Source organism: Dermacentor variabilis, chromosome 9 (assembly GCF_050947875.1).
Source record: "Dermacentor variabilis isolate Ectoservices chromosome 9, ASM5094787v1, whole genome shotgun sequence".
Lineage (NCBI taxonomy): Eukaryota > Metazoa > Arthropoda > Arachnida > Ixodida > Ixodidae > Dermacentor > Dermacentor variabilis.
The window spans coordinates 14088966-14115303 of NC_134576.1; the positions used below are offsets into that span (position 1 = coordinate 14088966).

General features: G+C 46.9%; 1 protein-coding gene across 1 annotated transcript in view; it reads right to left on the reverse strand.

The window, feature by feature from the left end:
* Window positions 1-26338, reverse strand: part of LOC142558616 (uncharacterized) — a 217623-nt gene that overhangs the window by 135684 nt on the left and 55601 nt on the right. Inside the window, exons 4-5 of the mRNA XM_075670792.1 lie at window positions 8856-8962; window positions 5262-5461 (exon numbers count right to left, since the gene is read on the reverse strand). Coding sequence (XP_075526907.1) covers window positions 5262-5461; window positions 8856-8962 — 307 coding nt within the window. The remainder of the gene's footprint in view (window positions 1-5261; window positions 5462-8855; window positions 8963-26338) is intronic.

Here is a 26338-nt window from a genome sequence, read left to right on the forward strand (position 1 = left end):
TATCATTAAGGAATGTGCAATAGAAATTGGTAGTGACTCCATTAGACAGGATACCAGTAAGCTATCGCAGTAGACGAAAGATCTGATCAAGAAACGCCAATGTATGAAATCCTCTAACCCTACAGCTATAATAAAACTGGCAGAACTTTCGAAGTTAATCAACAAGCGTAAAACAGCTGATATAAGGAAGCATAATATGGATAGAATTGAACGTGCTCTCCGAAACGGAGGAAGCCTACAAGCAGTATAGAAGAAACTAGTAATTGGCAAGAATCAGATGGATTCGTTAAGAGACAACGCCGGAAATATCATTACTAATATGGATGAGATAGTTCAAGTGGCTGAGGAGTTCTATAGAGATTTGTACAGTACCAGTGGCACCCACGACGCTAATGGAAGAGAGAATAGTCTAGAGGAATTTGCAATCCCACAAATAATGCCGGAAGGAGTAAAGAAAGCCTTGGGAGTTATGGAAAGGGGGAAGGCAGCTGGGGAGGATCGGGTAGCAGCAGATTTGTTGAAGGATGGTGGGCAGATTGTTCTAGGAAAACTGGTCACCCTGTAAACGCAATGCCTCATGATCTGGAGCGTACCGGAATCTTGGAAGAACACTAACATAATCCTAATCCATAAGAAAGGGGACGCCATAGACTGGAAAAATTATAGACCGATCAGCTTACTGTGCGTTGGATACAAAGTATTTACTAAGGTAATCGGAAATTGAATCAGGAATACCTTACACTTCTGTCAACCAAAGGACCAGGCAGGATTCCGTAAAGGCGAGGCAACAATCGACCATATTCACACTATAACTCAGGTGACAGAGAAATGTGCGGAATATAACCAACCCTTATATATAGCGTTCGTCGATTACGAAAAAGCGTTTGATTTTGTCGGAACCTCAGCAGTCATGGAGGCATTATGGAATCAGGGTATAGACGACCGTATGTAAAAATACTGAAAGATATCTATAGCGGCTCCACAGCCACCGTAGTCCTTCGTACGATCTATCCAATTCTATTCACAGCGTGTTAACAGGAGGTATTCAGAGACTTGGATTGGGAAGAATTGAGGACAATAGTTACCGGAGAATACCTTAGTAACTTGCGACTCGCTGATGATATTCCCTTGCTTAGTAACTCAAGAGACAAATTACAATGCATGCTCACTGACCTGGAGAGGCAAAGCAGAAGGGTGGGTCTAAAAATTAATCTGCAGAAAACTAATGTTTCACAGTCTCGGAAGAGAAGAGCAGTTTACGATAGGTAGCGAGGCACTGGAAGTGGTAAGGGAATAGATCTACTTAGGGCAGGTAGTAACCGCGGATCCTGATCATGAGACTGAAATAATCAGAAAAATAAGGACGGGCTGAGGTGCGTTTGGCAGGCATTCTCAGATCATGAACAGCAGGTTGCCATTATCCCTCAAGAGAAAAGTTTATAATAGCTGCGTCTTACCACTACTCAATACGGGGCAGAAACCTGGAGGCTTACGAAAAGGGTTCTACTTAAATTGAGGACGACGCAACGAGCTATGAAAAGAAGAATGATGGGTGTAATGTTAAGGGACAAGAAAAAGAGCAGATTGGGTGAGGGAACAAACGCGAGTTAATGACATTTTCGCTGAAATCAAGAGAAAGAAATGGGCATGGGCAAGGCATGTAATGAGGAGGGAAGATGACCGATGGTCATTAAGGGTTACGGACTGCATTCCAAGGGAAGCGTAGCAGGCGGCGGCTGAAAGATGGGTGGGCGGATGAGATTAAGAAGTTTGCAGGGAGAACATGGCCACTATAAGTATATGACCGGGGTAATTGGAGAAATATGGGAGAGGCCTTTGCCCTGCAGTGGGCGTAACCAGGCTGATGATGATGATGATGAATGCCAGAACTAACGACTTTATTCTTTTTTCCCACGCACCATTACGGATTGGAACAATTTACTTCAGTTGCTACTCACCACTATTGATTCCATTGACCATCTGGGTTATTGATATCATTGTTCCCTTTTGAATTGATAACCAAGTTTATTTTTGCGTTATTCTTTTTACTTCGCTTAAACTGTATTTATGACTCATTTCTACATATGTTCCTCTCTTTATTTGTTTTGAAAATTCCTTCATTACATGATCGAGCGTTATTTCCCTGCTTTGTACTTGCAGTTGATGGACTGGATTGATATTCTGCGCGCTGGTAATTTACGTCTGCTGATGTTATTATCTTTTATTATCATTTGTATGCCACTCCTGCTGGGGCCACGCCTGCATTATTGTATGCATAAATAAAAATAATAAACAAATTCCGCAGTAGAGACTTGACTCTCCGAACTACACCACCGTAGATGGAGAGGCTGTGAATGGCCGCACAGAGAGCCCGCGTTCAGCCTCTCCGTGCGGTTGAAATGAAAATCCTGTGCTGGAACAATTCCTACGTAAATATTTCAACCACAGCGTGCCATATGAGACTACATTGCGGAATAGCTGCCTCCGTCCTTTATATGAACAAACATTAAAAATAATTAAAGAAGAGCTTGGCGACTCCTGATTCCTAGATGAGACGACAAGCGTGGAGTTCTCTGTGGCTCACTTTGTAGCCCAGAAGCTTGCAGCAGACGAGAAGACAAGGCTTTTCCTAGTAGGCGCAACGCCTTTGGAGCGAACAAATGGGGAACGTAAAGCGTACTTTGTTAACCAGTTCCTAAAAGACTCTGAAACCAGACCCTACAGGACGCCGTCGCGGTCGCTCAGCAGCTGTGGTGTTGCGCTGCTAAGCACGAGGTCTCGGGATCAAATCCTGGCCGCGGCGGCTGCTTTTTCACTAGGACGAAATGCGAAAAAAAAACGCCCGTATCCGGTGCATTGGGGGCAAGGTAAAGATCCCCTGGTGTCCAAAATTAATCCGGACTTCTTCACTACGACATGCCCCATAATCAAATCATGGTTTCCACATGTAAAACCCCGGAATTCAATTGAGTTCAACCCGATAGGTGTCGAAGACGCTAAGGTTACGTTGCTCTACACAGACGCCACAGCCTACAGGCACAACAATGCTCATCTGTCGAAGACCTACCCGCATATGGTGCAGGTCACAGGCCCAGCACATTCATTTCAGCGCGTTTGCGAAAAACTGACGAAACACTTCAAGGACGTTAACGAGCTTAGACTGCTTCAGCCAAGGTCGTGTCATTGAAGGTGCCTTCTGGCAGGTGCTCGTACAAGTGGAAGTTGCCGGAGGTACCCTTCTGCCTGAGCCCATCACCACTCGTTGCGAAACGTGGCTAGAAGCTGTCGTGTTTTAAACTGCAACTTTTCTCTACTGAAGGCTGTGATCGACGCCTTTTCAGGATACCATAATGCTTCAGCCAGGTAGGCTCAAGCTACCTTCTCTGAGGACAGCCTACAAGGAGACCTCGGATAGTTGTGCACTAAGTTGGCGTTACCCACAAAAAAACTGTAAAGAAGGTAGAAAGTTTGGCGAAACTCTAATTACAAACACTGAGTTAATTCAAAATGCACAGCAACGAATTGCCGCCACTGATAAAGGTCCAGTAGCCGAAAAGGTAGGTGGGAAGTGTCAATTGGTCTTGGACAAAGAAACGAAGGATTCCTGGACTCAAACCAACATTGGGAGTTCTCTGCAGGGAGAAATCAAGGATACCGGTGTTGGTTCCGCCATCGGATCTTCCCAAGTGCTACAACACTTCAGTACTAACATCTGTCGACGTCGACGGTTCCTTCTTGCCGTACAACCTCATTCACAGCGACTAGAGGCACAACCAAAGGGACTTCTTCTTGCGCAAGTTGGTGCTTAGATTTTCTAGGTACACATTATGGCGCAAAACATATTTCTTGAAAAGGGACAGAAGAAAGAAAGACCGTGAAGCGCCAATGGCGCTTCATTGGCGCTTCATTCTGTTCTTTCTTTCTGTCCCTTTTGAAGAAATGCATTTTGCGCCACAAAGTGTACCTAGGTAAGGGACACAACTTTGAGTCCATGAATGTCGAGATCGTCTGGTGTTGCTTCCCTATTTTCACTGTGAATCTTAGATAATGCGCTGCGTGCTTTCCAAGAAGATTTCTGCCTGTATGGGTCCTCGTTTCTCGAAGCTCACTCAAATCCGAGTCTATGTTCAACACTGTGCTTCAGCATCCGACGTTAGCCCAGTGTTGACCACCCAGCGTCAACACATAACTGTGCATCTGCATTTTTTCGACCTTGAAATGCACTCGCTCGATATGGGCCTTAAAATACGTTTTTTCATCAAACATCTTCTCGGCTGCAAAACACCTTCTGAAAAATGCTCTTCAAATGTGTGAGAGTGTATGCGCCACTATTGCAACTCTTCATTCGATCCGCATAATATCATTTTTATGGGTAAGAAAATTCTGAGGGTTGACCCTTACAGTCCTCGTGTAACAATATGTTGAATTTTCAGTAACCCGTCGTCTCTCTTGCGTTTAGTGTTTGTCTGCTTTTCTTGTGTCTTAATTTCTTTGCATCCAGTAGACACAAAATAGCACTTCTTCCAAGCAGCATTCCGAAAGCTTGCGAGTTTTCACCCCAGTTTCACTAATGTGACGTCTCGGTAAGGGATAGTGGACATTCAACATGGATGTGAGCAGTGCGCCGGTTGCATTAAGCCGGCACTAATCCAGCAATATCATCAGACGGCCATGTTAAACTTCTGGCACTTTTGTAACATCACAAATGCTCAACATTTCGTTTTTCTTATTGATATAGGCCGAGCACATCTCCTTGTAAGATATTTGCGTTTTGGCGAAAATGCATGGCACGTATATTTAGGAAGTTCAAGGCCTCTAATTCATTCTTGTCTTTGTTCTTGACGCACAAAATTCACTTTTAGCAGCCTAACAATCCCGCCTGGTGCTGGCTTACTTTATACTGTGTACAGCCCATTATACGCCTCGCGTGGGCAGTGTGAGTAGGTAAGGCTGCTTAGCTGTCGAAACGGCGACAATAACCTGGAAACCTTGGGTATGTTTTGCGCCAAGCGATGGCATTGTAGCTGTGGTTAGATGGCGAAAAAACGGTCACCGAAACAAGATAAACAACATCGGTGTGTCAGTACGCTGTGTTATCCCGAGCTACTGGAAACTACGACATTTACCTGACGATCACTCAATCAACGCAGCATTAAAACAGGATTTTGCACTACTACACAAGACAAGGGTCAACATGGGCTAAACTGTAGGCAGGTCTGCCCATGGTATGGCAAGTTAGCCTAATGGCACTTGTGACTCACCTAAAGGTCACAAGCTCCGCGATGAAATTGCGGTGTGTGATAAGGCCCGCCTTGGGCAGCCCTGTGGAGCCACTCGACTGGAACACGGTGAACACGTCATGCGGGCTCGCGGGCGCCGGACTCTTGAAGTGGCTCCGGGGTGTATCTTTCAGTGCAGCCACGTTGACCGCACCGCAGTATTCACCAGCTGCCACCAGTGCCTGCACGTATACACACAGGAGTGAAAAATGAGATCGTAGCAGCTGCATTTGTCGCGTTTGTTCTATAAAGATGCAAGGGGGACGAGGCACTTCTCGACAAGCAAGAGCTCACAGTGAGCGCCCCCCCCCCTCCGGCTCTCGTTGTAGGCCGTTAAGGAGGAAGAGGAGGAAAAACATTTATTAAAAAAGAAAGGACAAGCAGATGTCTCTCGGTTTGTGCGGGAGGCGCCCTTAGTCGAGGGCTACTGCGGCTCTTGCTGTCTCCCGGGCCCACTGCACCAGTTGCTGCTGCTTACAAAGGTTCGCTCCAGTCAGCACGGCCTGCCACTGCTCGGGTGTGGGTTGGGTATTTGCGGGGCTGCCTTCACGTTGGGGCACGTCTATGTGGTGTGATATAGGGAGGTGTAGTCGTTACAAAGGAAGAACTTCAGTTTGGCATAGTTGGTGTTTACTGCATATCATATTGACCGCAAATAAAGACGGCGACAGCGGGAGAGAACGCATAAACAACAACGTCTCTAGGCCAACTAGGCCAACAACTAGGCCAAACTGAAGTTACCGCCCGTGTTGTTTATGTGTTCTCTCCCGCTTCCCCGTCTTTATTTCCGGTCAATATGATATGTCGTAACAAAGGGTACATTTGTATGAGTATAGTGTAGGGTGTATTGCTTGTAGTGTGCTTAAACGGGGGGTATGTATTGGTTTGTAATTGTCGCCATGTTACGGCATCTTTACGTGAGAGGGTCTTGTGCGGAGGTGGGTATTGTCATCTGTTCAGTATGTGGTGTTGCAGTATAGCGTTGTATTGTAAAGGTACGGGCTCCAAAGATGCGGCCGTATCCTTCCTTTGTGGCGCCCGGAAGCCATGAGCTCGGGCTACAGCGTGTGCACGCTAATTTCCACGGAGGAACTCGTGTCTTGGAGTCCATACTATTTCTACGTCTGGGAATTGGGAGGCTTGTTTGAGGAGTCGGTGGGCGATTGAAGATATTCTGCCCCTCGCGTAGCTATGGTAAGCTACCTAGGAGCCAGTAATAATTGTGACGTACTCGTTGGTCCCATAGAGGTGATGGCCAAGGCGATGACTGTCTCCTCCACTACGAGGGCGCTGGCAGTGAGGACCGTCATCGAGACCACCCCTTGAAGGTTATAGTCGACAATGCTGGCCATCATTGCTACTTTTTAGGGGTACTGCGTGGCATCTTTGTATAGTGTAGTGGGGAGACTGCCATATTTTGTCTGTAGAGTCATTGAGCGAGCTTGGCGACGACAGGCACGATGTTCTGGGTGCATGCTTCTGGGGATAGGAGATACCTTGATGTGCTCCCGGTAGTTGGGGGCCAGATAGATTGCTTGTTCGTGGCCTTTACCGTGTGTGGGGTAGCCTAGGCGCGCTAGGACTGTTCTTCCTGTTGTTGTGAGGGCTAGGCGTTCTCGTTGACTTGTGAGGTGGGCCGCTATAATTTCTGTTATTGTATTATAGATTCCTAGGGCTCCAAGGTTGAGTGTCGCTGTTCCCGGTGGTAGGCCGAGCGCTTGGTTGTATGCTTTCTGATGAAGCACGTCTAGTTGATCTATCTCCTTGGGAGTGAGGGGTAAGTACGGAGCAGCGTAGGCAATGCGGCTCATTGTCAGGGCCTGGACGAGCTGTGTAATGCCGTCTTCTTTCAGTCCGTATTGTTTGGTGGGTATGCGGCTGACCATGCATTGGCATGATTTGGAAGGTGGCCTGCTTGAGACGTTGGATGGTGCATTCACCTCCGCCATCCTGCTGTATGTGGAGGCCGAGAATGCGGTCGGGGTTTACTCTGGGTATTTCTTTGCCGTCGAGGGTGAGTGTGATGCGGATTATTTTGCTGAGTTGTCTTCGTGATTTCTGTCGAACGACTAATAGTTCTGACTTCTCGGGGGAACACCGGAGACCACTTGTTTTTGCATATTGCTCGACGACGTCGGTCGCTTGTTGAAGGGCGTCTTGTTTCTCTCCTTTGGAACCAGTGGTGGCCCAGGTAGTGATGTCATCGGCGTATGTTGCATGCCTGATTCCCGGTACTGCGTTTAGTTTTCCAGGTAATTTCATCATAGCGATGTTGGAAAGCATGGGTGATAGAACAGCACCTTGTGGGGTTCCTTTATGCAAAAAGATGAGGCGTGCAGACAGGACACAAGAAGAGAGAAGTGGACAACACGAATGCCGACTATCAACTGAAGGGGCACTAAGGCGAAAAGAAGTAAGAAGATACAAAACTCATCTGCGCAAGCTCTGGAATGGTATCACCACGTGTCAGTCGGGTACATGTGCCGGTCTACGTGAGATATAGCTGTAAAGGCACTTATTCTGTTCCTTATGTAAAGCACCGACAGTTGATAGTCGGCGTTGTCCACTTCTCTTGTGTCCTGTCTGCACGCCTCACCTTTTTGCATAATGAATTCTTGCCAACTAGCTCAGCTTTCTGTCGTTCTAAGGGGTTCCTTTGTTGCGGGTAGGTAACGTCGGAGTTCTGAGTGAGCCAATGCCTATTGTGGCCGTGTGGTTCTTAGAAAGGCGCGTCTGTAATTGTAAATATTTCAACCACAGTTCGTGAGACAGGTTTGTAAGAATGGTATGGCGAGCCACATTGTCGGAAGCGCCTTCTTGATTAACGTCAGCTATCGGCCAATAGCAGCCGCGTAGGGGAATCCACTATATCACGAAACAATACGTCCAGAAAAGACCGAGGAGCAGGCGTCTGTTGAACGGAGAGCGTTTTAGAGAAAGGCGACATCGCGCTCCTCCTGCGAAATTCACGGGTCGCGCACGGCTGAAAAATTTGGCTGAGATGTTCACAGCAGCGTAGCATGCTATCCGCTGACTGTGTTTTTTCACCAAGCTTGAGGTGTCATTATGGGCCCCTTTAAACATGCTTCAGAGTGAAAGACTCTTAGATTCGTCAGAGACATGTGCGAGTATCTTAATATTTTAATTAAATGGTTTCACTTGCGAAAACCACCATTTGATTATGAGGCACGTCGTAATCGCAGACTTCTGATTAATTTTGACTACGGGGGAATGTTCAACGTTCGTCCAACGTAGGGGACACGGGCGTTTTCGCATTTCGTCCCCATCGACATGCGGCCGCCGCGGCCGGTATTTCATCCCGCTACCTCGTGCTTGGCAACGCCACACTATAGCCGCTGAGCCACAGCTGCGGGTTCCGAGCATCTTCAATATATCTATCGCATTTAGTGGATTCGGTAGCCCAAATTTATGTGAAGTCGTCGTATGGGAAAGGCTTTCTTTAGCAATGTCGCCCTCGCTCAATGCTCAAAATATTGCACGTTTTCTTTGCAAGGATTCAATAAAGAGGCCACCTGCAGTCTATGCTCGACCGCGAGAAGCACGAAAATGCCATACCTTCACTGACGGCACATCCTTGGAGACATCTGTGACTTTTGCCACATTCTGCATGTCGCAGTATACCACAGTGGGCTTTGTCAACTTCAGTAGGCCTGCCATCTCTCCTGTAAGGTCAATGGGCAAAAAACAATAATTGTCTAAAGATTCGTCGAACGTATGCTCACAATTACCCGTTTTCCCGGGATAAGTCGGATCGGCTAAACGAATTCATTAATCAGAAGTAGACGACCGTATGAAATGCCGCTTTTGTTAAAGCTCTTCCCCAATAATTCCGTGTGACACATCGAACCACTTCGAGCGGCTGCAATAACCCCAGTGGGACCTAAGCATAGAATGGAGCACAGTGAAACCGGCCTCGCGTATCAGGAGGTTTTCCGATTTGTCGTTTCATCGCTTGGTGATTTAACATTCGCGTTCCGCCATAAGCATAGGGTGGTAAATACTTTACTGCCGATTCAATTTCTGATTTCTTATAAACAAGAAAATTACCAAAGATCTTTCTATGACGCGGTTTAACTGACCTCAGGCAACACACAATAAAAATATGACAAAACAATTTTAAAGCGCGACAAAAAATGCCCAAGTCCCAGTTCATTCTTGCACTCAGGGGGCAATGCATCTTCAATGGCTCGCAATTGCAATATAACCACTTGAGTGAGTTCAAATCTGCCCAGAGACATATACCACGGCAATATTGACGAATCACAATAGCCCTTTTTTTTTTTTACTGGACGTTTGCTAACTACATTAGAATAGTTCACACCGTTAAACAGTTATGAGCGTGTAAAGCGGTATATAACTTTTACACCCCTAACGGCGTTGCGGGTCCAAGGTGGAGGCCGATTTACACTGTCATCCACTTTTAAGGCCGTAACTAATCTTGCAATTTTGTTTTAAGGGCGTAACTAAATTTGCCGGTTTGGTTACAACAGTTACGCATAACATATGAATTCGTGTAAAATCAGCCTTAAAGAGTGAGTAATCGAGTTGACGTGCTGCATCAGAACCTAATTGTGATTGTTTAAGTGGACTCCCATGTGGCAGGCACTCTTCGACTTCTTAACATTGCCGAAAACTTCCATATTGAGCATAATTGTGCGTGGTTGAACCCTCCACCGTTAGGCGCTACACCTGGAGTATACCACGCATAAGCCGTGTGGGAGCACACTTTGTGACAGACCGGTAGCACTTTCTTGTCCTAAATCCCAAGGTGTATACTTGGCACCGTCCGTATTTGGTAGCTCTGTGGCGCTCCCTAGGTAGTGCTGCGAGAACGCCGGCTGACCGCGTAATGTTGGTCAGTACAAAAGGACAGAAACATGGCAGCGTGGCATATCTGTTCGTCTGAGCTGCTCTAGTGGGAAAATTTCGGGTAATTACTTGCATTTAAATGCATACAGCGTAGGCGTTGTGTGTTGTTCGTCTATGCGGACCAACCTATGCCGCAAGTGACAAGGCTCTATTTCTTGACATTCTCGCAGGCCCAGCATGTGTCGTTCTAAAGACCATGACGCTCCACCACACAAACTCAGTTGAAGGACTGCAAATTATTTTGCGTGAAAGCTATTAATTTTTCGATAATTCTTGCAGAAACCATCGAGGAACCAGTACCAACGCTAACGTGATTAGTATTGAAGCAGTGTAGTGCGACAGCGTATACAACGTAAGACAGCGTAAGAGGCGTCGTCAATGAGGCGTGTACTGCAGCCGCGCTCCGTTCTATCAGGCATGGTTTCGTCGCTGCAGCAGTCGCGACAAGCAGCACCCATCCGAGGCGGAAGGCAAATAAATTTGTGAAGGCTAAGCTGAGCCAGGTTACCGTTGTCTCGTGTCGGGATATTCGTGATGGAGTCACACAAACGTGTTCTGGCGAAGCAGGCGTGTGCGCTAGAAACTTCGCGTGTTCTGTTACGGCTGTCCAATTAACTAATTAATTTATTTACTCAAATTTCAAACACACAAATATATTATTCGTCAGCCCCCAAAATATTCATGCTTTTGAGTGACCGGGACTGAGCAGTGCATGGACCTCAGTGAGACAACTTAGTTTTGCGTTTATATGACCAAAATAAAATGACAAGGAAGATAGAAAAATCAATCTCTTTATGCGCTGCAAAGGTACAGAGAACCTTAATGATGCATAATGCTGTTCGTTTTCTCTGAGGTTCCTCTAGGAAGTAAGTGTAAGCCAAGGTGAAGAGGGAATGTAAAGCGATGCTATAAATGTGTGGACCACAACATACTCACACCCGGCATTACACAAGGTGCAAGCACGGACTTTCCTTTCTCTTTTTTTTTCCTCTTCGCTTGCCTAATCGCCGCTGCTCCTTCGCTAGTTTAAAGTTCTCAGAGTGAAGCTTTGAGACAATTTGTTTATGCATCGCGAAATATTTTTGGAGCAGACAGACTCGGACATGAAAGCGGGGTGCCGGATATGTCCTGTAAACGTTTCTTACGCCTAATTTAGTTCTGCAAACACGAGGGGCTAATATACACAAGCGGGAATGCGCACTGAAAGTGCGCCCCTCCACCTCCACTATACTTTAAAAATAACTTTTTTTCGCAAACAAACAGGGACAAAGAAGAAGAGCAACACAAGAACGAGCGCATCAGTTATGTTTCTACTCTTAACATAACAGAATTTCTCTTATAGCCAGATGAAAGGGTCGCGCCTACGCAATGATTACCTATCTTATTGTCACGTGGTAGAGAAGTTAAAGAACACACTAGCAATACTGTGAAAGACAAAACTAGCTTTTATTGGGCGAACCTGTGCCCACAAAACAGGCTACACTTAAAGCACAACGAGAGCGGCGAACACAGTCGGCGATCGTCGAAAATTCTGACCAGCGGGTCAAGCGCGTCGGCTTTTATACAGCAGTCGTCGAATGTTCCAGACTGATCGCTGATCGCTGGGACCCGCGTGTCTTCTACAAAGTTCTACACCATTCGCGTCACGCGATGAAACCAGATATCACAAGGTTCGGCTACAACAGACAGCGGATAGAAGTATGGATAACATTCCAGAAACTTCCTATACATGCAGGCGCGTCCTGCGCTGCGCGATAACATTTGTTAAGCGGTGAAATGTGGTCACCCGAGAAAGATCAACATGTACACGTGTCATTATTGTCATAGCATGCACGATTTCCTTGGGCCAATTGTTCTCGCTCCGGCCTACGAACATCACTGATCCCACAAATAAGCAAATTACATCGCCATGCCGATTGCAGCTTTTTTCGTTGTCTGCGTTTTTCAGTGATGTATGCACGGGACCAGTGCTAACCAGTGGCATAGCCAGAAATTTGGTGCAGGGGGGGGGGGGGGGGTTTGTTTCAGCTCGGCTTCCTCCTTATAAAATTTGTCACGGGATCAAATACATGCATAATAACTGCATTGCCATTCCCTAAGATGCTGCAAACGAATTCTTGAACGCTCCTCACTGTCACGACAAGAAAAATATGTATTTTTTCATGAAACAATATAATCGTATGTCCCAAACATTTTGTCCGAAATACCTGATATTCATGCTTCCATATTTTTTGCATCATCATCATCATAACCCTGGTTACCTGGTTACGCCAACTGCAGGGCAAAGGCCTCTCCCATACTTCTCCAACAACCCCAGTCATTTACTAATTGTGGCCATGTTGTCCCTGCAAACTTCATAATCTCATCCGCCCACCTAACTTTCTGCCGCCCCCTGCTACGCTTTCCTTCCCTTGGAATCCAGTCCATAACCCTTAATGACCATCAGTTATCTTCCCTCCTCATTACATGTCCTGCCCATGCCCATTTCTTTTTCTTTACTTCAACTATGATGCCATTACCTCGCGCTTCTTCCCTCGCCCAATCTGCTCTTTTCTTATCCCTTAACGTTACACCTATCATTCTTCTTTCCATAGCTCGTTGCGTCGTCCTCAATTTAAGTAGAACCCTTTCGTAAGCCTCCACGTTTCTACCCCGCACGTGAGTACTAGTAAGACACAGCTGTTATACACTTTTCTTTTGAGGGATAATGGCAACCTGCTGTTCATGATCTGAGAATGCCTGCCAAACGCACCCCAGCCCATTCTTATTCTTCTGATTATTTCAGTCTCATGATCCGAATCCGTGGTCACAACCTGTCCTAAGTAGATGTATTCCCTTACCAATTCCAGTGCCTCGCTACCTATCATAAACCGTTGTTCTGTTCTGAGACTGTTAAACATTAGTGTTCTGCAGATTAATTTTTAGACCCACCCTTCGGCTTTGCCTCTCCAGGTCAGTGAGCATGCATTGCAATTGGTCCCCTGAGTTACCAAGCAAGGCAATATCATCAGCGAATCGCAAGTTACTAAGGTATTCTCCATAATCCTTATCCTTATCCTTATCCCCAATTCTTCCCAATCCAGGTCTCTGAATACCTCCTGTAAACACGCAGTGAATAGCATGTAAAGAAAATACCACACCTGCTTTAGAAGTATATCAGTACGAAACCAACAAAGCAGTGCATGCCGCAGATATGGAAAATGTAAAGGCCATGAAATTAACAAGTTGACGACAAATGCTTTAACGAAACTTTGGAGAGGGGGTTAACCGAGGGTCCCGATTTTTTTTTATTAGTCATATTATAAGCAGCCAACAAACACTGACACCAAGGACAACATAGGGGAAATTCATCATCATCATCATCAGCAGCAGCAGCAGCAGCCTGGTTACGCCCACTGCAGGGCAAAGGCCTCTCCCATACTTCTCCAACAACCCCGGTCATGTACTAATTGTGGCCATGCCGTCCCTGCAAACTTCTTAATCTCATCCGCCCACCTAACTTTCTGCCGCCCCCTGCTACACTTCTCTTCCCTTGGGATCCAGACCGTAACCCTTAATGACCATCGGTTATCTTCCCTCCTCATTACATGTCCTGCCCATGCCCATTTCTTTTTCTTGATTTCAACTAAGATGTCATTAACTCGCGTTTGTTCCCTCACCCAATCTGCTCTTTTCTTATCCCTTAACGTTACACCTATCATTCTTCTTTCCATAGCTCGTTGTGTCGTCCTCAATTTGAGTAGAACCCTTTTCGTAAGCCTCCAGGTTTCTGCCCCGTAGGTGAGTACTGGTAAGACACAGCTATTATATACTTTTCTCTTGAGGGACAACGGCAACCTGCTGTTCATGATTTGGGACTGCCTGCCAAACGCACTCCAGCCCATTCTTATTCTTCTGATTATTTCCGTCTCATGATCCGGATCCGCCGTCACTACCTGCCCTAAGTAGATGTATTCCCTTACGACTTCCAGTGCCTCGCTGCCTATTGTAAATTGCTGTTCTCTCCCGAGACTGTTAAGCATTACTTTAGTTTTCTGCATATTAATTTTTAGACCCACTCTTCTGCTTTGCCTCTCCAGGTCAGTGAGCATGCATTGCAATTGGTCCCCTGAGTTACTAAGCAAGGCAATATCATCAGCGAATCGCAAGTTACTAAGGTATTCTCCATTACCTTTAACCCCAATTCTTCCCAATCCAGGTCTCTGAATACCTCCTGTAAACACGCTGTGAATAGCATTGGAGATATCGTATCTCCCAGCCTGACGCCTTTCTTTATTGGGATTTTCTTGCTTGCTTTATGGAGGACTACGGTGGCTGTGGAGCCGCTATAGATATCTTCCAGTATTTTTACATATGGCTCATCTACACCCTGATTCCGTAATGCCTCCATGACTGCTGAGGTTTCGACTGAATCAAACGCTTTCTCGTAATCAATGAAAGCTATATATAAGGGTTGGTTATATTCTGCACATTTCTCTATCACTTGATTGATAGTGTGAATATGGTCTATTGTTGAGTAGCCTTTACGGAATCCTGCCTGGTCCTTTGGTTGACAGAAGTCTAAGGTGTTCCTGATTCTATTTGCAATTACCTTAGTAAATATTTTTTAGGCAACGGACAGTAAGCTGATCGGTCTATAATTTTTCAAGTCTTTGGCGTCACTTTCTTATGGATTAGGATTATGTTAGCGTTCTTCCAAGATTCCGGTACGCTCGAGGTCATGAGGCATTGCGTATACAGGGTGGCCAGTTTCTCTAGAACAATCTGTCCACCATCCTTCAACAAATCTGCTGTTACCTGATCCTCCCCAGCTGCCTTCCCCCTTTGCATATCTCCTAAGGCTTTCTTTACTTCTTCCGGCGTTACCTTCGGGATTTCGAATTCCTCTAGACTATTTTCTCTTCCATTATCGTCGTGGGTGCCACTGGTGCTGTATAAATCTCTATAGAACTCCTCAGCCACTTTAACTATCTCATCCATATTAGTAATGATATTGCCGGCTTTGTCTCTTAACGCATACATCTGATTCTTGCCAATTCCTAGTTTCTTCTTCACTGTTTTTAGGGTTCCTCCGCTCCTGAGAGCATGTTCAATTCTATCCATATTATACTTCCTTATGTCAGCTGTCTTACGCTTGTTGATTAACTTCGAAAGTTCTGCCAGTTCTATTCTAGCTGTAGGGTTAGATGCTTTCATACATTGGCGTTTCTTGATCAGATCTTTCGTCTCCTGCGATAGTTTGCTGGTATCCTGCCTAGCGGAGTTACCACCGACTTCCATTGCACACTCCTTAATGATCCCCACAAGATTGTCGCTCATTGCTTCAACACTAAGGTCCTCTTCCTGAGTTAAAGCTGAATACCTGTTCTGTAGCTTGATCTGGAATTCCTCTATTTTCCCTCTTACTGCTAACTCATTGATCGGCTTCTTATGTACCAGTTTCTTCCGTTCCCTCCTCAGGTCTAGGCTAATTCGAGTTCTCACCATCCTGTGGTCACTGCAGCGCACCTTGCCGAGCACGTCCACATCTTGTATGATGCCAGGGTTAGCGCAGAGTATGAAGTCTATTTCATTTCTAGTCTCGCCGTTCGGGCTCCTCCACGTCCACTTTCGGCTATCCCGCTTGCGGAAGAAGGTATTCATTATCCTCATATTATTCTGTTCCGCAAACTCTACTAATAACTCTCCCCTGCTATTCCTAGTGCCTATGCCGTATTCCCCCACTGCCTTGTCTTGGCATTAAAATCGCCCATTAGTATAGTGTATTTAGTTTTCACTCTACCCACCGCCGATTCCACGTCTTCATAGAAGCTTTCGACTTCCTGGTCATCATGACTGGATGTAGGGGCGTAGACCTGTACAATCTTCCTTTTGTACCTCTTATTAAGTTTCACAACAAGACCTGCCACCCTCTCGTTAATGCTATAGAATTCCTGTATGTTACCAGCTATATTCTTATTAACCAGGAATCCGACTCCTAGTTCTCTTCTATCCGCTAAGCCCCGGTAGCACAGGACGTGCCCGCTATTTAGCACTGTATATGCTTCTTTTGGCCTCCTAACTTCACTGAGCCCTATTATATCCCATTTACTGCCCTCAAATTCCTCCAATAGCACTGCTAGACTCGCCTCACTAGATAACGTTCTAGCGTTAAACGTAGCCAGGTTAATATTCCAATGGCGGCCTGTCCGGAGCCAGTGATTCTTAGCACCCTCTGCTGCGTCGCAGGTCTGACCGCCGCCGTGGTCAGTTGCTTCGCAGCTGCTGGGGACTGAAAATGAAATGCGAATGCGAATTAAATGAAAATGAAAATTAAATGCGAATTAAATGAAAATGCGAAGGTTGTGGGTTCGGTTCCCACCTGCGGCAAGTTGTTTTTTCATCCACTTCAATTTCCATTAATTTATCATTTATTTATTTTCATTTAGTAAGCACAAGTAATTTCCCCTATGTTGTCCTTGGTGTCAGTGTTTGTTGGCTGCTTATAATATAACGAAACTTTGTCATTCAAGAACCCTGTTTACATTTTTGCACATATGTAACCGCCAGGGGAAAATCTCAATAACGCTGTCTTTTGTTCCGATGTGTTGCTCAGCAGCAGCTGCCACCTGTCGTGTATTGTGAGTGATGGCACCGAAATTATAGTCAGGGCACAAATATATAGCAGGGGTTCCGCAAAATATAGGAGGGCGAGAGTTAAATAAAAGTGAGCAAATGCGAATATATGACAAACGAGGTACTTTATTAAACAGTAGTCTCCATGAGCATTTTGACGTTTGTCTCACTGACTAACGAGTCGCATGATTCCCGTCTCATAAAACTCCTTGGGTTGCTGTTTCAAAAAGTCTCTAACTGACTCTTTCACGTCATCGTCCGACGCGAATCTGGTTCCCTTGAGCTGTTTCCTCAATTACCCCAATATGTCTAAGTCAAAAGGCGACAGGTCTGGGCTTTATGGAGGATGTTCCAGCGTTTCCCACTTGAACTTTGCCAGCTTCGTGATAACCACATCGGCGACGTAAAGACTGGCGCGGAGCAAGACGGCCCCATTCATCAATTTCCCACGTCGTTTGTTTTTGATTGCGACACGCAGCCAATCCGGTGTTTCACAATATCGGAAACGATTGATAGACTCTCCAGGTTTAGCAAATTCGATCAGTTATGGCCTCCGACGATCGAAAAAAAATTCAACTCCTGTCCGGCGGAAATAACGGCCCTTGCTTTCTTTGGGGTGGTGAATTGTAATGTTGCCACTGTAAGCCTTGCCGCCATGTTTCAAGCTGGTAGTAGTGGCAGGATGGTTCGTTCCCGGTCGGAATTGCAGACAAGAAGTCGTCACCCTCATTGTGATACTGGATCAGATGACTCAATGCAGCGCCGAACCTCTCCGTCTTCTGACGGTGGTTCAAAATCTTGGGCAACCACTACGAAAACCACAGCCGATAAAGGGGACGTTCATTAATTATGGTGTGAACCGAACCGTGACTGAAGTACACACGCTCTGCCAGTTCATCGATGCTTATGTTGCGTTCTTGCCTAATCAGTTCATCACCCTTTGGAATTCTGTTCGGAGTGATTGCACGGCGGCTTTGGCCCGGTCTTGAATCGTCTTTGCAACTTCCACGTCCTTTTTTGAACAGTGTCCTCCAACACTTACATTGGCTCATGGAATTCAATGGTTAGAGTACACGGCAGCCATACGGCGACGAATTTATATTGGAAAACACCTTCAGCTGTCAAAAACCTCACGACACCACGCTGTTCAACTTTTGGAGCATCCATTATGTCACGCAACCATGTTCAACCCAGTGTATGAGAGCGTCAAAGAAGAATAATCCTCACATCTGCGCGTCACTTTTGTAAATGAGGGATGCTTGTGTGCTACGCGCATGCCCTGCAGATAATGAACCGAGCCATTACTGCGCGGGGTGGTTTGGCTCACTTTCATTTGACTCGCCCTCATGGATTATAAACGCGAAGCTGCAGTCGAACATATAAATGCGAAGATGCAGCTTGATAAAAGACAAATAACTGTCACTGGAAACAAAGTTCACTGCACGTGTACACAAAACCTCGTAGCAACATACTTAGGTATACGTATAATTCTCCAATAAATGTACGTATCTAAGAAAAAGTCACTGTATATAATGCGTCAAACAAGGCAAATAAACATGTTGCGCAATCATAGATTCACAGATCACGGAATCCAACCAACCACACGCCCTCTACGCCCCCTGATGTATCGCCCACGAAGGAAGGCGGCGCGCTTCCTCCCCGCTTTTCTCCGTTGCGCACATAAGGCTGAGCCACCATCATCGGCTCACCCATGCCACCACCAGCCCCTACGCTTTCACCTGCACCTACAACATGCGGCGCACGTTCACCATGGTATGGCGCAGGACTTAATTTATACGGAACATGAGGGCAACAGCGACGGCAGGAATGCGCCTGGAGTGTCCATTTAATTGCTTTCACAATACTATAATAAGGGTATCCGGCAACTGAAGCGTCCCGTGGGCCATTACTTTCCGCAAAAGAAGAAATAACATAGTCGAACTTTCACCATGCGAAAACTCGCTGCATCGCAACAATGTCTTTTTTTGTGTGTGCGTGTGGCGGGGGTACCCAAATTTTTAAAGAACGCTAAGGAAAGCATGTTGGCCACAATAGAACGCCTACTTCGGGCACCTACAATGTAGCTACCGAAGGAATACCGAAGAAAACGTCAGACGCTTGCTCCCCAGAGAAGCATACGCATACTGCTCGGTGTCCTACACCGGCGAGACAAGACTTTCCGGAGAGGTCGCGCTCAAACGAACGCATTGTAATCCGTCGAGTCCCCACAGCAATGGCGGCGAGCGACCACTGTTTCTTTTTTTCTCTGCTAGTGAAAAAGCGTCCAAAACTCAGCCAGGTGAAAATACGCTCTGCCAGAGAAAAACCAACGCGCACCTTGGTGCGCCGCGCGGTGTTGAGGGCAACACGAGGAAAACGCCTGCGCTCTGGCAGCCTGCGGGTAGCCAGAACAAGAAAATAGAACAGGCTCAATGTGTCCTCGCGAATAAAGGTGAAAGTGGAAAAATAAATTAGAACGTAGTAACCTTTGCTCGCTTTAGTGTCTTGACATGGTTGCTTTGGCGCAGGTAACAAGAAATGTTGAGATTGTTTTCGGTGATATGGCGACACAAATGAACCACCGCGACACTTCGTCTCATCGGGCCTCTCCGCCTCGCTGCGTGCTTCGTAAACTTGCCTGGTTGCGTGTTGATTTGGCCTGTCTCGGTTCGTGTTCTGACCTTTGGCTTTAGCAAAGTCATTGCACCTTTGGCGCCAAATGTTTATAAGAACACTAAACCCACAATGTTCCGGAGCTGAAAATGTAAAGAGCGACCTTCAAAATGTTAATTCACTTTTCGCATGAAAAAATTGTGAGAACATTATACCCATAATGTTTCGGAATTGAAATTAATGCGCTCCGTAGATTCCGCGGCATCCGTGAGATGCCGCGACGAGCTCGCGCGCCATCAAAACATCCTTGAAACTTTGTGCTCTTATGGGGCTCCTTGCATCATGTGACTCCCGGTGCATGGGTGTTGCAGCGAAATCCGGCCCGAGGTCGCAATGTTCGCGCTGAAATGTCGTTTCAAGTGTGACATAGACCTTCTAGACAAAATCCAGAATGATTTGCGCAGCCGGGGATTGTTTTCGTCGCCGGTGCATGACAGCACGAAAATATGTAGAGGCGGCGGGGGGGGGGGGGAAGGGGGGGGCTGGAGTCCCATCAGTCCCCCCCTCCCCCTGACTGCGCCCCGGGCGCTAACCGCAACAAAATCGCGGTCATCATAGAGCCTGGCAAGAACACATTCTTTGATATGCATAAGCATCCACTTCTACAAGCAACTATTATCCCCGGAAGCACGCAGAACAAGAACGGAACGGTCACCATTTTAATATATCCCTGGTTTCCACCCTAAATGAAAGAGGGGTGTTGACCTTATCCCGCACTGCGGCACAAACGCCAAATGTCTGCACTTCCTTAATGTCGCAAAATAAGAACGGTCACGAAAACAGCTATAAATTTTACTGTGACAGCTGTTTGAAAACACTGCGCTGCCTCACTAAAACATAAACACCTGCTCAAAAGTGTCGAATTGAGCGCACCGGTATGATCTGCTGGCTGTTCGCATCGTATAGTTCAGCAGATGTTTAGTACCAGTCGTATTTCATTTTGCACACTGTTTTGCATCAGCGGTAATCAGAAAGAAAAAACATTTCGACTGGGTTCGCTATCCTGACATGAACCTGACATGTTTTCAGCTAAACTAAACGGGATACACCTGTCTCCCAACATCGGCTCTAGAGTGCACGATTTCCTGTACATTGCCCGACGTTTTGGTGTGCTTGCGTCGAGAACTTTCTCGGTGCAACGCAGCCCAAACATGCTGATCATGTATTCACAATGTTTGAAACATTGAAATGTTTGAAAAATAGTTGCACAAGGCGAGAATAGTGCGCCGAAAGAAAAACAGAATGTGAATGAGTGACCTTGAGCTGCCAGTTTCCTCGTTAAGTTGTTCTTATGCGCGATAATATTCAAATGCGCATCAATGTTCACGCATATCATTTACTCATTACAAGATAGCGTTAGGTGGAAGCACCACCAGTTATGTATGTAATGCTAAATCGTTACGTTCAGTGCGCAGGCGCCCACTCCTATGGTAATGAATAGCTACGGGGTATTGCGGATCTGTGATACACATCTTAACGAATAGTGAAACTTTTAAAGTGAAGAGGGCTATCAAGCGGGGAGCCACAATGTACTAATATTTGTTTGTTTTGTTAACGGGGTTCATTCAGATCTGTCGAGTGGCAGAAAAAAATGAAGCGCCAGCACCAAGCTTCGGCAAGGTAACGAACTGGGTCCAAGCTATGCGATGGCGAAGTGGCTTGCAATGGTGTGTCTTCTTTCTTACAATGTGTAGAGCGATTAGCATTTTTGGGGAAAATGTTCCACGTCGCGCTGTGTTTATATGTATCTAACATCTATTACGGTAACTTGGGTGACTGCGTGTGTGCCAGTGCTTACGAGCGGCTCTTCAATGAGCCACTTTCAAGCCAACTTGCGGGACCAGGTGTGTGCCACTGAGTGTGTGCCACTCATCAAGGACAACAAAAGATTCATTATAAATTATCCGGTGGTGGGCGCGAATAAATGGTCGCGACATATGTAGTACATTCAGAAGAAAGAGGGTTAACCGAGGGGCCCCATTTTTGTTAATCATAAGAAGCGAACAAACAAAGACGCCAAGGACATCACAGGTAAAATTACTTGTACTGACTAATTGAAATAAAGAAATTAGAAATTAATGGAATTGAAAGTGGATGAAACAACAAGTTGCGACAGGTGGGGAACAATCCCGCGTCCTTGGCATTACGCGTGCGATGCTCTACCAATTTAACTACCGCGGCGCCATCTTCCCATCCACTTTATCGGGGATTTATGTGTTGGTGCTGGAGGCTTCCAGCTCTACTTATTTTGTGGATTTTTTAGACTTTGACAGTGAACTGCTATCTCCTCCTTAACTGCGATGGAGATGGAGTCTCACGCGCGTCCGTCGGAGTCGGCAGTGCCCGCGGCGGCTGCCTCCAGGAAGCGCAACGGCACCGAGAGCGACACTGACAGCGACGACACCATGCAGTACTATGTCAGCGGTGAAGATTCTTGTGACGAAGCGTTCGAGCTGGTGCGGAGTCGTAAAGCCAAACGAAGGTTTCTCAGCGCATCCTCGAATTCGAGCGAGTCCACCGTGAGATCTTCGCGGAATACCGAGGAGCTCACCATCCTGTTTGCGCCAGTTCTCGCTACTGACAACCTGAGACGCCTCAACAGGCAAGCCGTGTCTTCACATCTAGAGGCGCTAGTTCCGAATGAAATCAAAGACATCAGAGTGAATACCCGTAAGAACGTCCTAGCGATCGACGTAGAACACGCAGCCGCGTTGGATTCTTTGCGCAATGTCACGGAACTTGACGGGATGAAAGTCCGCCCTCATATTCCGCTGGGCAAACAAACCAGTAGTGGCGTAATTTACGATGTTGATGAGACCATTGTCGACTCCGATCTGTCGATCTTAATCAAGCCAACTACAGAAAGCACCATCATTACAAACGCGTTTCGTCTCGGCACGTCACGGTGTGTCAAAATCATACTGACGCGTGGCCTGCACTCCCGAGGCTACACGCTCCTACTGAGCGAAATCAGACTTCTACAGCAAGGGGCACTTCAACTGTTCCTGATAAACTGACGGACCAAGATCAACGAATTGTTGTCATGATCAGCTCTCTAGTGAGTGCTATTCGTGTTCTTCTGGACAAGATACAGACACCAACAGCTCGAAGTGCGTTGCAAGTGCTGGATGCCATCAATCCGGTTCTAGCGAGCCTTCAGAAGTCCAGTGCTTGAGAACTTCTACAGCAGAACCATGGCTCATCGACAGCAACAGCGATCGTTCCGGGATGATGTCAGAAGTGCCTCCATATTCCAATGGAATGCGAGTGGCCTAAGGTCACGTATTTCGGACTTTCGACAGCTCGTGTTTGACTACCACTTTCCTATACTTGTGATCTGTGAACCGAACTTATCAGCCTCCATAAGACTATCAGGATATGAACCTTTTGTTTCAACAACGTGTGTCCGTAGTAGTAAGGTTCTGGTTTACATTCGCAAGGACCTAACGTATTTTTCGCAACCCGTAGCGCCACACGACGGTAACCAATACGTCTGTGTTAGTGTGAAAAAGAAGAGGCTGTCTTTTACTATTATTGGAGTCTACCTATCTCCAACAAGTCAGTTTGACAGCAAAAGACTAGAAGATATTATGGCTACTACTCCCGGTCCCTGGATAATAACTGGGGACTTCAACGCTCACCACCATATATGGGGCAGCTCCATCATAAATTCGAGGGGCAGGTCACTCGTATCCTTTGCATCAGGCCACAACCTGTGTCTTCTAAATGACGGAAGTCCGACATTTCTGCGAGGAACGACGTACTGTAGCTGCCTTGACTTGACTTTGGTGTCACGTTGCCTGACTTCAAGCGTGCAGTGGTTCACTGATATTGAAACCCATGGTAGTGATCATATTCCGACCTATGTGAGAATCAATGGTCTAGACGCCGCATTACCGGATGTATCTCGCCAAATTGATTGGTCAGTCTTTCGAGATCGAGTAGAAGACACCTGCAAGAAACATACCGCACGCAGATTAGAAGACATCATTGCAGACGCAATGCAAGATTGCACGCGTTGCTTCACACATTCGAAAAAGCGTACAGAGAATGACATTGAATTGGAAAGGCTTCGTACAATACGTCGCCGTGCTGAAAGGAGGTACAGGCGCACAAAATCAATTCTTGACCTCAGAGAAGCTCGGCGCATGCAAAAGAAGATGAGACGCCGAATGGATAAGCTAGCGGTCCAAAGATAGAAATGCTTTTGCGAGTCACTGGACCCCCGCAAGCCATTGTCCTGTGTGTGGCGTACCCTAAGGGGTCTTTGCTCAAGACCCCAACAACGACACCCTTTTAACACCCTTGCTCTCTATCAAACCCGCCGTGAGATAGACGTTGCAGAGGAATTTTGCGCGCTAATCGCCGGCGGCACAGTTTTAGTCCCTGACATGGCTTTAAGCGACGTCCCCGGTCCACGAGATACCAGTATGGAGGCTCCATTCTCCATAGAAGAGTTAGAAGCTGCTATGGCGCTCTGTAGGTGTTCGTCTTCACCAGGGCCCGATGGCATAACATATACTGCTTTGCGCCACCTAGGCCGAGAAGCACGAAGAGAGCTCCTCAGTCTTTTTATTAGTTCATGGCAAGATGGTGTCGTCCCACAGGAGTGGAAACGCAGCCGCCTGGTACCGCTACTAAAAGCAGGAAAGTCGCCGCTCGAACTGGCATCGTATCGGCCTATAGCACTTGCCAGCTGCGTCGGGAAACTCATGGAACGCATGATCCTCATGCGTCTCGAATGGTACCTAGAACACCACAAGATTTACCCTGATTCTATGGCGGGATTTCGACGAGGCCGTTCATCGATTGACAGTGTCATCGACTTAGTGTCATCTGTAGAGCAGCAAAAATCTTGGAAACGATCATCAGTAGCGCTCTTTCTGGACGTGAAAGGCGCATACGACAACGTTTCCCATCAACCCATTCTAGACGCACTTTTGACACTTGAACTAGGAGGGCGAGTATATCGATGGATCAGAAACTACTTGACACAAAGGTGCTTGTGCGTACGTACGGAAGATGGTCCGACTACCGACCACTACATATGCCGAAGAGTTCCCCAAGGTGAGGTTCTCAGCCCTATTCTTTTCAACCTCGCGCTTCTTGGGCTGGCCGAATCTCTACCGGAAACAGTGAGTGTCTCAATCTACGCCGACGATATCTGCATCTGGTCGTCAGCGGTCACTCGTCTGCAGGTTCGCGCAAGGCTGCAGAAAGCAGCAACACAGGCATCTCACTATCTTCACGCACAAGGCCTTACCATCTCAACAGAAAAATGTGCGTTAGTCGCTTTTACACGAAAACCAATGTCTCGTTATCCAGTATGCATTAATGGCCAGCCTATCTCCTACAAGAAAAATCATCAATTTTTGGGTGTCATTGTGGACCGGGACCTCTCTTGGAGCCCTCATGTTGCCCACTTGAAGAAGAAGCTCACATCTCTTGTTCATGTCTTCAGGTTTATCGCCGGGAAAACATGGGGATCGTCAGTGGGCTCCATGCTGCAGTTATATCGAGCACTTTTTATCGGATTGCTACGTTATAGTTCTCCCGTGCTTGCTAAAACATGCAAGTCAAATCTTCGAGAACTACACAGCGCGCAAGCACAGGCACTACGTGTTTGCCTAGGACTTCCGCGGAGCGCCTCAACAGCAGGAACCATTATAATGGCTCGAGACCATCCGATCACGACTTACATTAGCATCGACACGCTTAGGGCCCATGTTCGTAATGTTTCACGCATGCAGTCAAGCTCTCTTGCCTGCCTGCCAGAACGACGACCACAGGCGTCCTTCTCCAACGAGGTCAGCATCCATCGTGCCTGTCTACCATCGGGCTTCACACCCTCAGCACGTTCAACCTCAGCTTTGTGGTGTTTAGAACAACCTCGAGTGCGTCTCACGGTTCCAGGTATAAGAAGGAAGACCGACCTGCCTACCTTTGCCCTGAAGCAAGCAGCTCTGGATTGTTTGAACACTTTCTACTTTGACCGAGTCCACATATATACGGATGGCTCTTCCACTCAGACCAGCTCCACCGGCGCAGTGGTTATACCATCACGATCAATTAGCGTCCAATACAAGATTTCTCACATGACAACATCGACCGGATCGGAGCTTGTTGCCCTCCGAGGTGCCGTTGATTACATTAACAACCAACCCGCTAATCGGTGGGCAATATTCTGCGACTCGAAGGCGGCCTTACAATGTCTTCTGTCATCTCTTCGTCGCGGGTCGTGTGAACAACTAGTGTCGGAGATACGAGAAGTGCACCATCATATGATAGCGAAACGACACGACGCCGTGTTTCAGTGGCTGCCTAGCCATTGCGGTATCTCCGGCAACGACCTCGCTGACGAAGCTGCCAGGAAAGCGCACGAACGAGCAACCCTTGTTTCTGTACCTTTATCGCGGACCGACGCAGCCCAACACCTAAGCAAGGTAGCGCACCGTATGACATTACAGAAGTGGCACACACCTGAATTCACCCAAGAACGATTGCATTCCCTCGACCCCTCTATGCAACTGCGGCTGTTACCAGGACTTCTGCGAAATGAAGAAACAATGCTGTGCCGCTTACGCTTGGGCGTCGCATTCACCAATGCATATACGTTTTTGATTGGAATGACTGATAGCGCCGACTGCAATGCCTGCGGTGCCGAGGAAACTATAGAACATCTACTGTGCTACTGCCCATCTTTTCAAAACGAAAGACATGACCTCTGCACAGCTCTCAATCAGCTCGATAGAACACCGTTCACCTTGAAGAAGATCTTGGGACCATGGCCTCGCATATCGCAGCTACAAAAGGCCACAAAAGCTCTGCTGCGATATTTGAAGGCTACTGGATTGAGTCAGCGACTATGATCCGGACTGAGT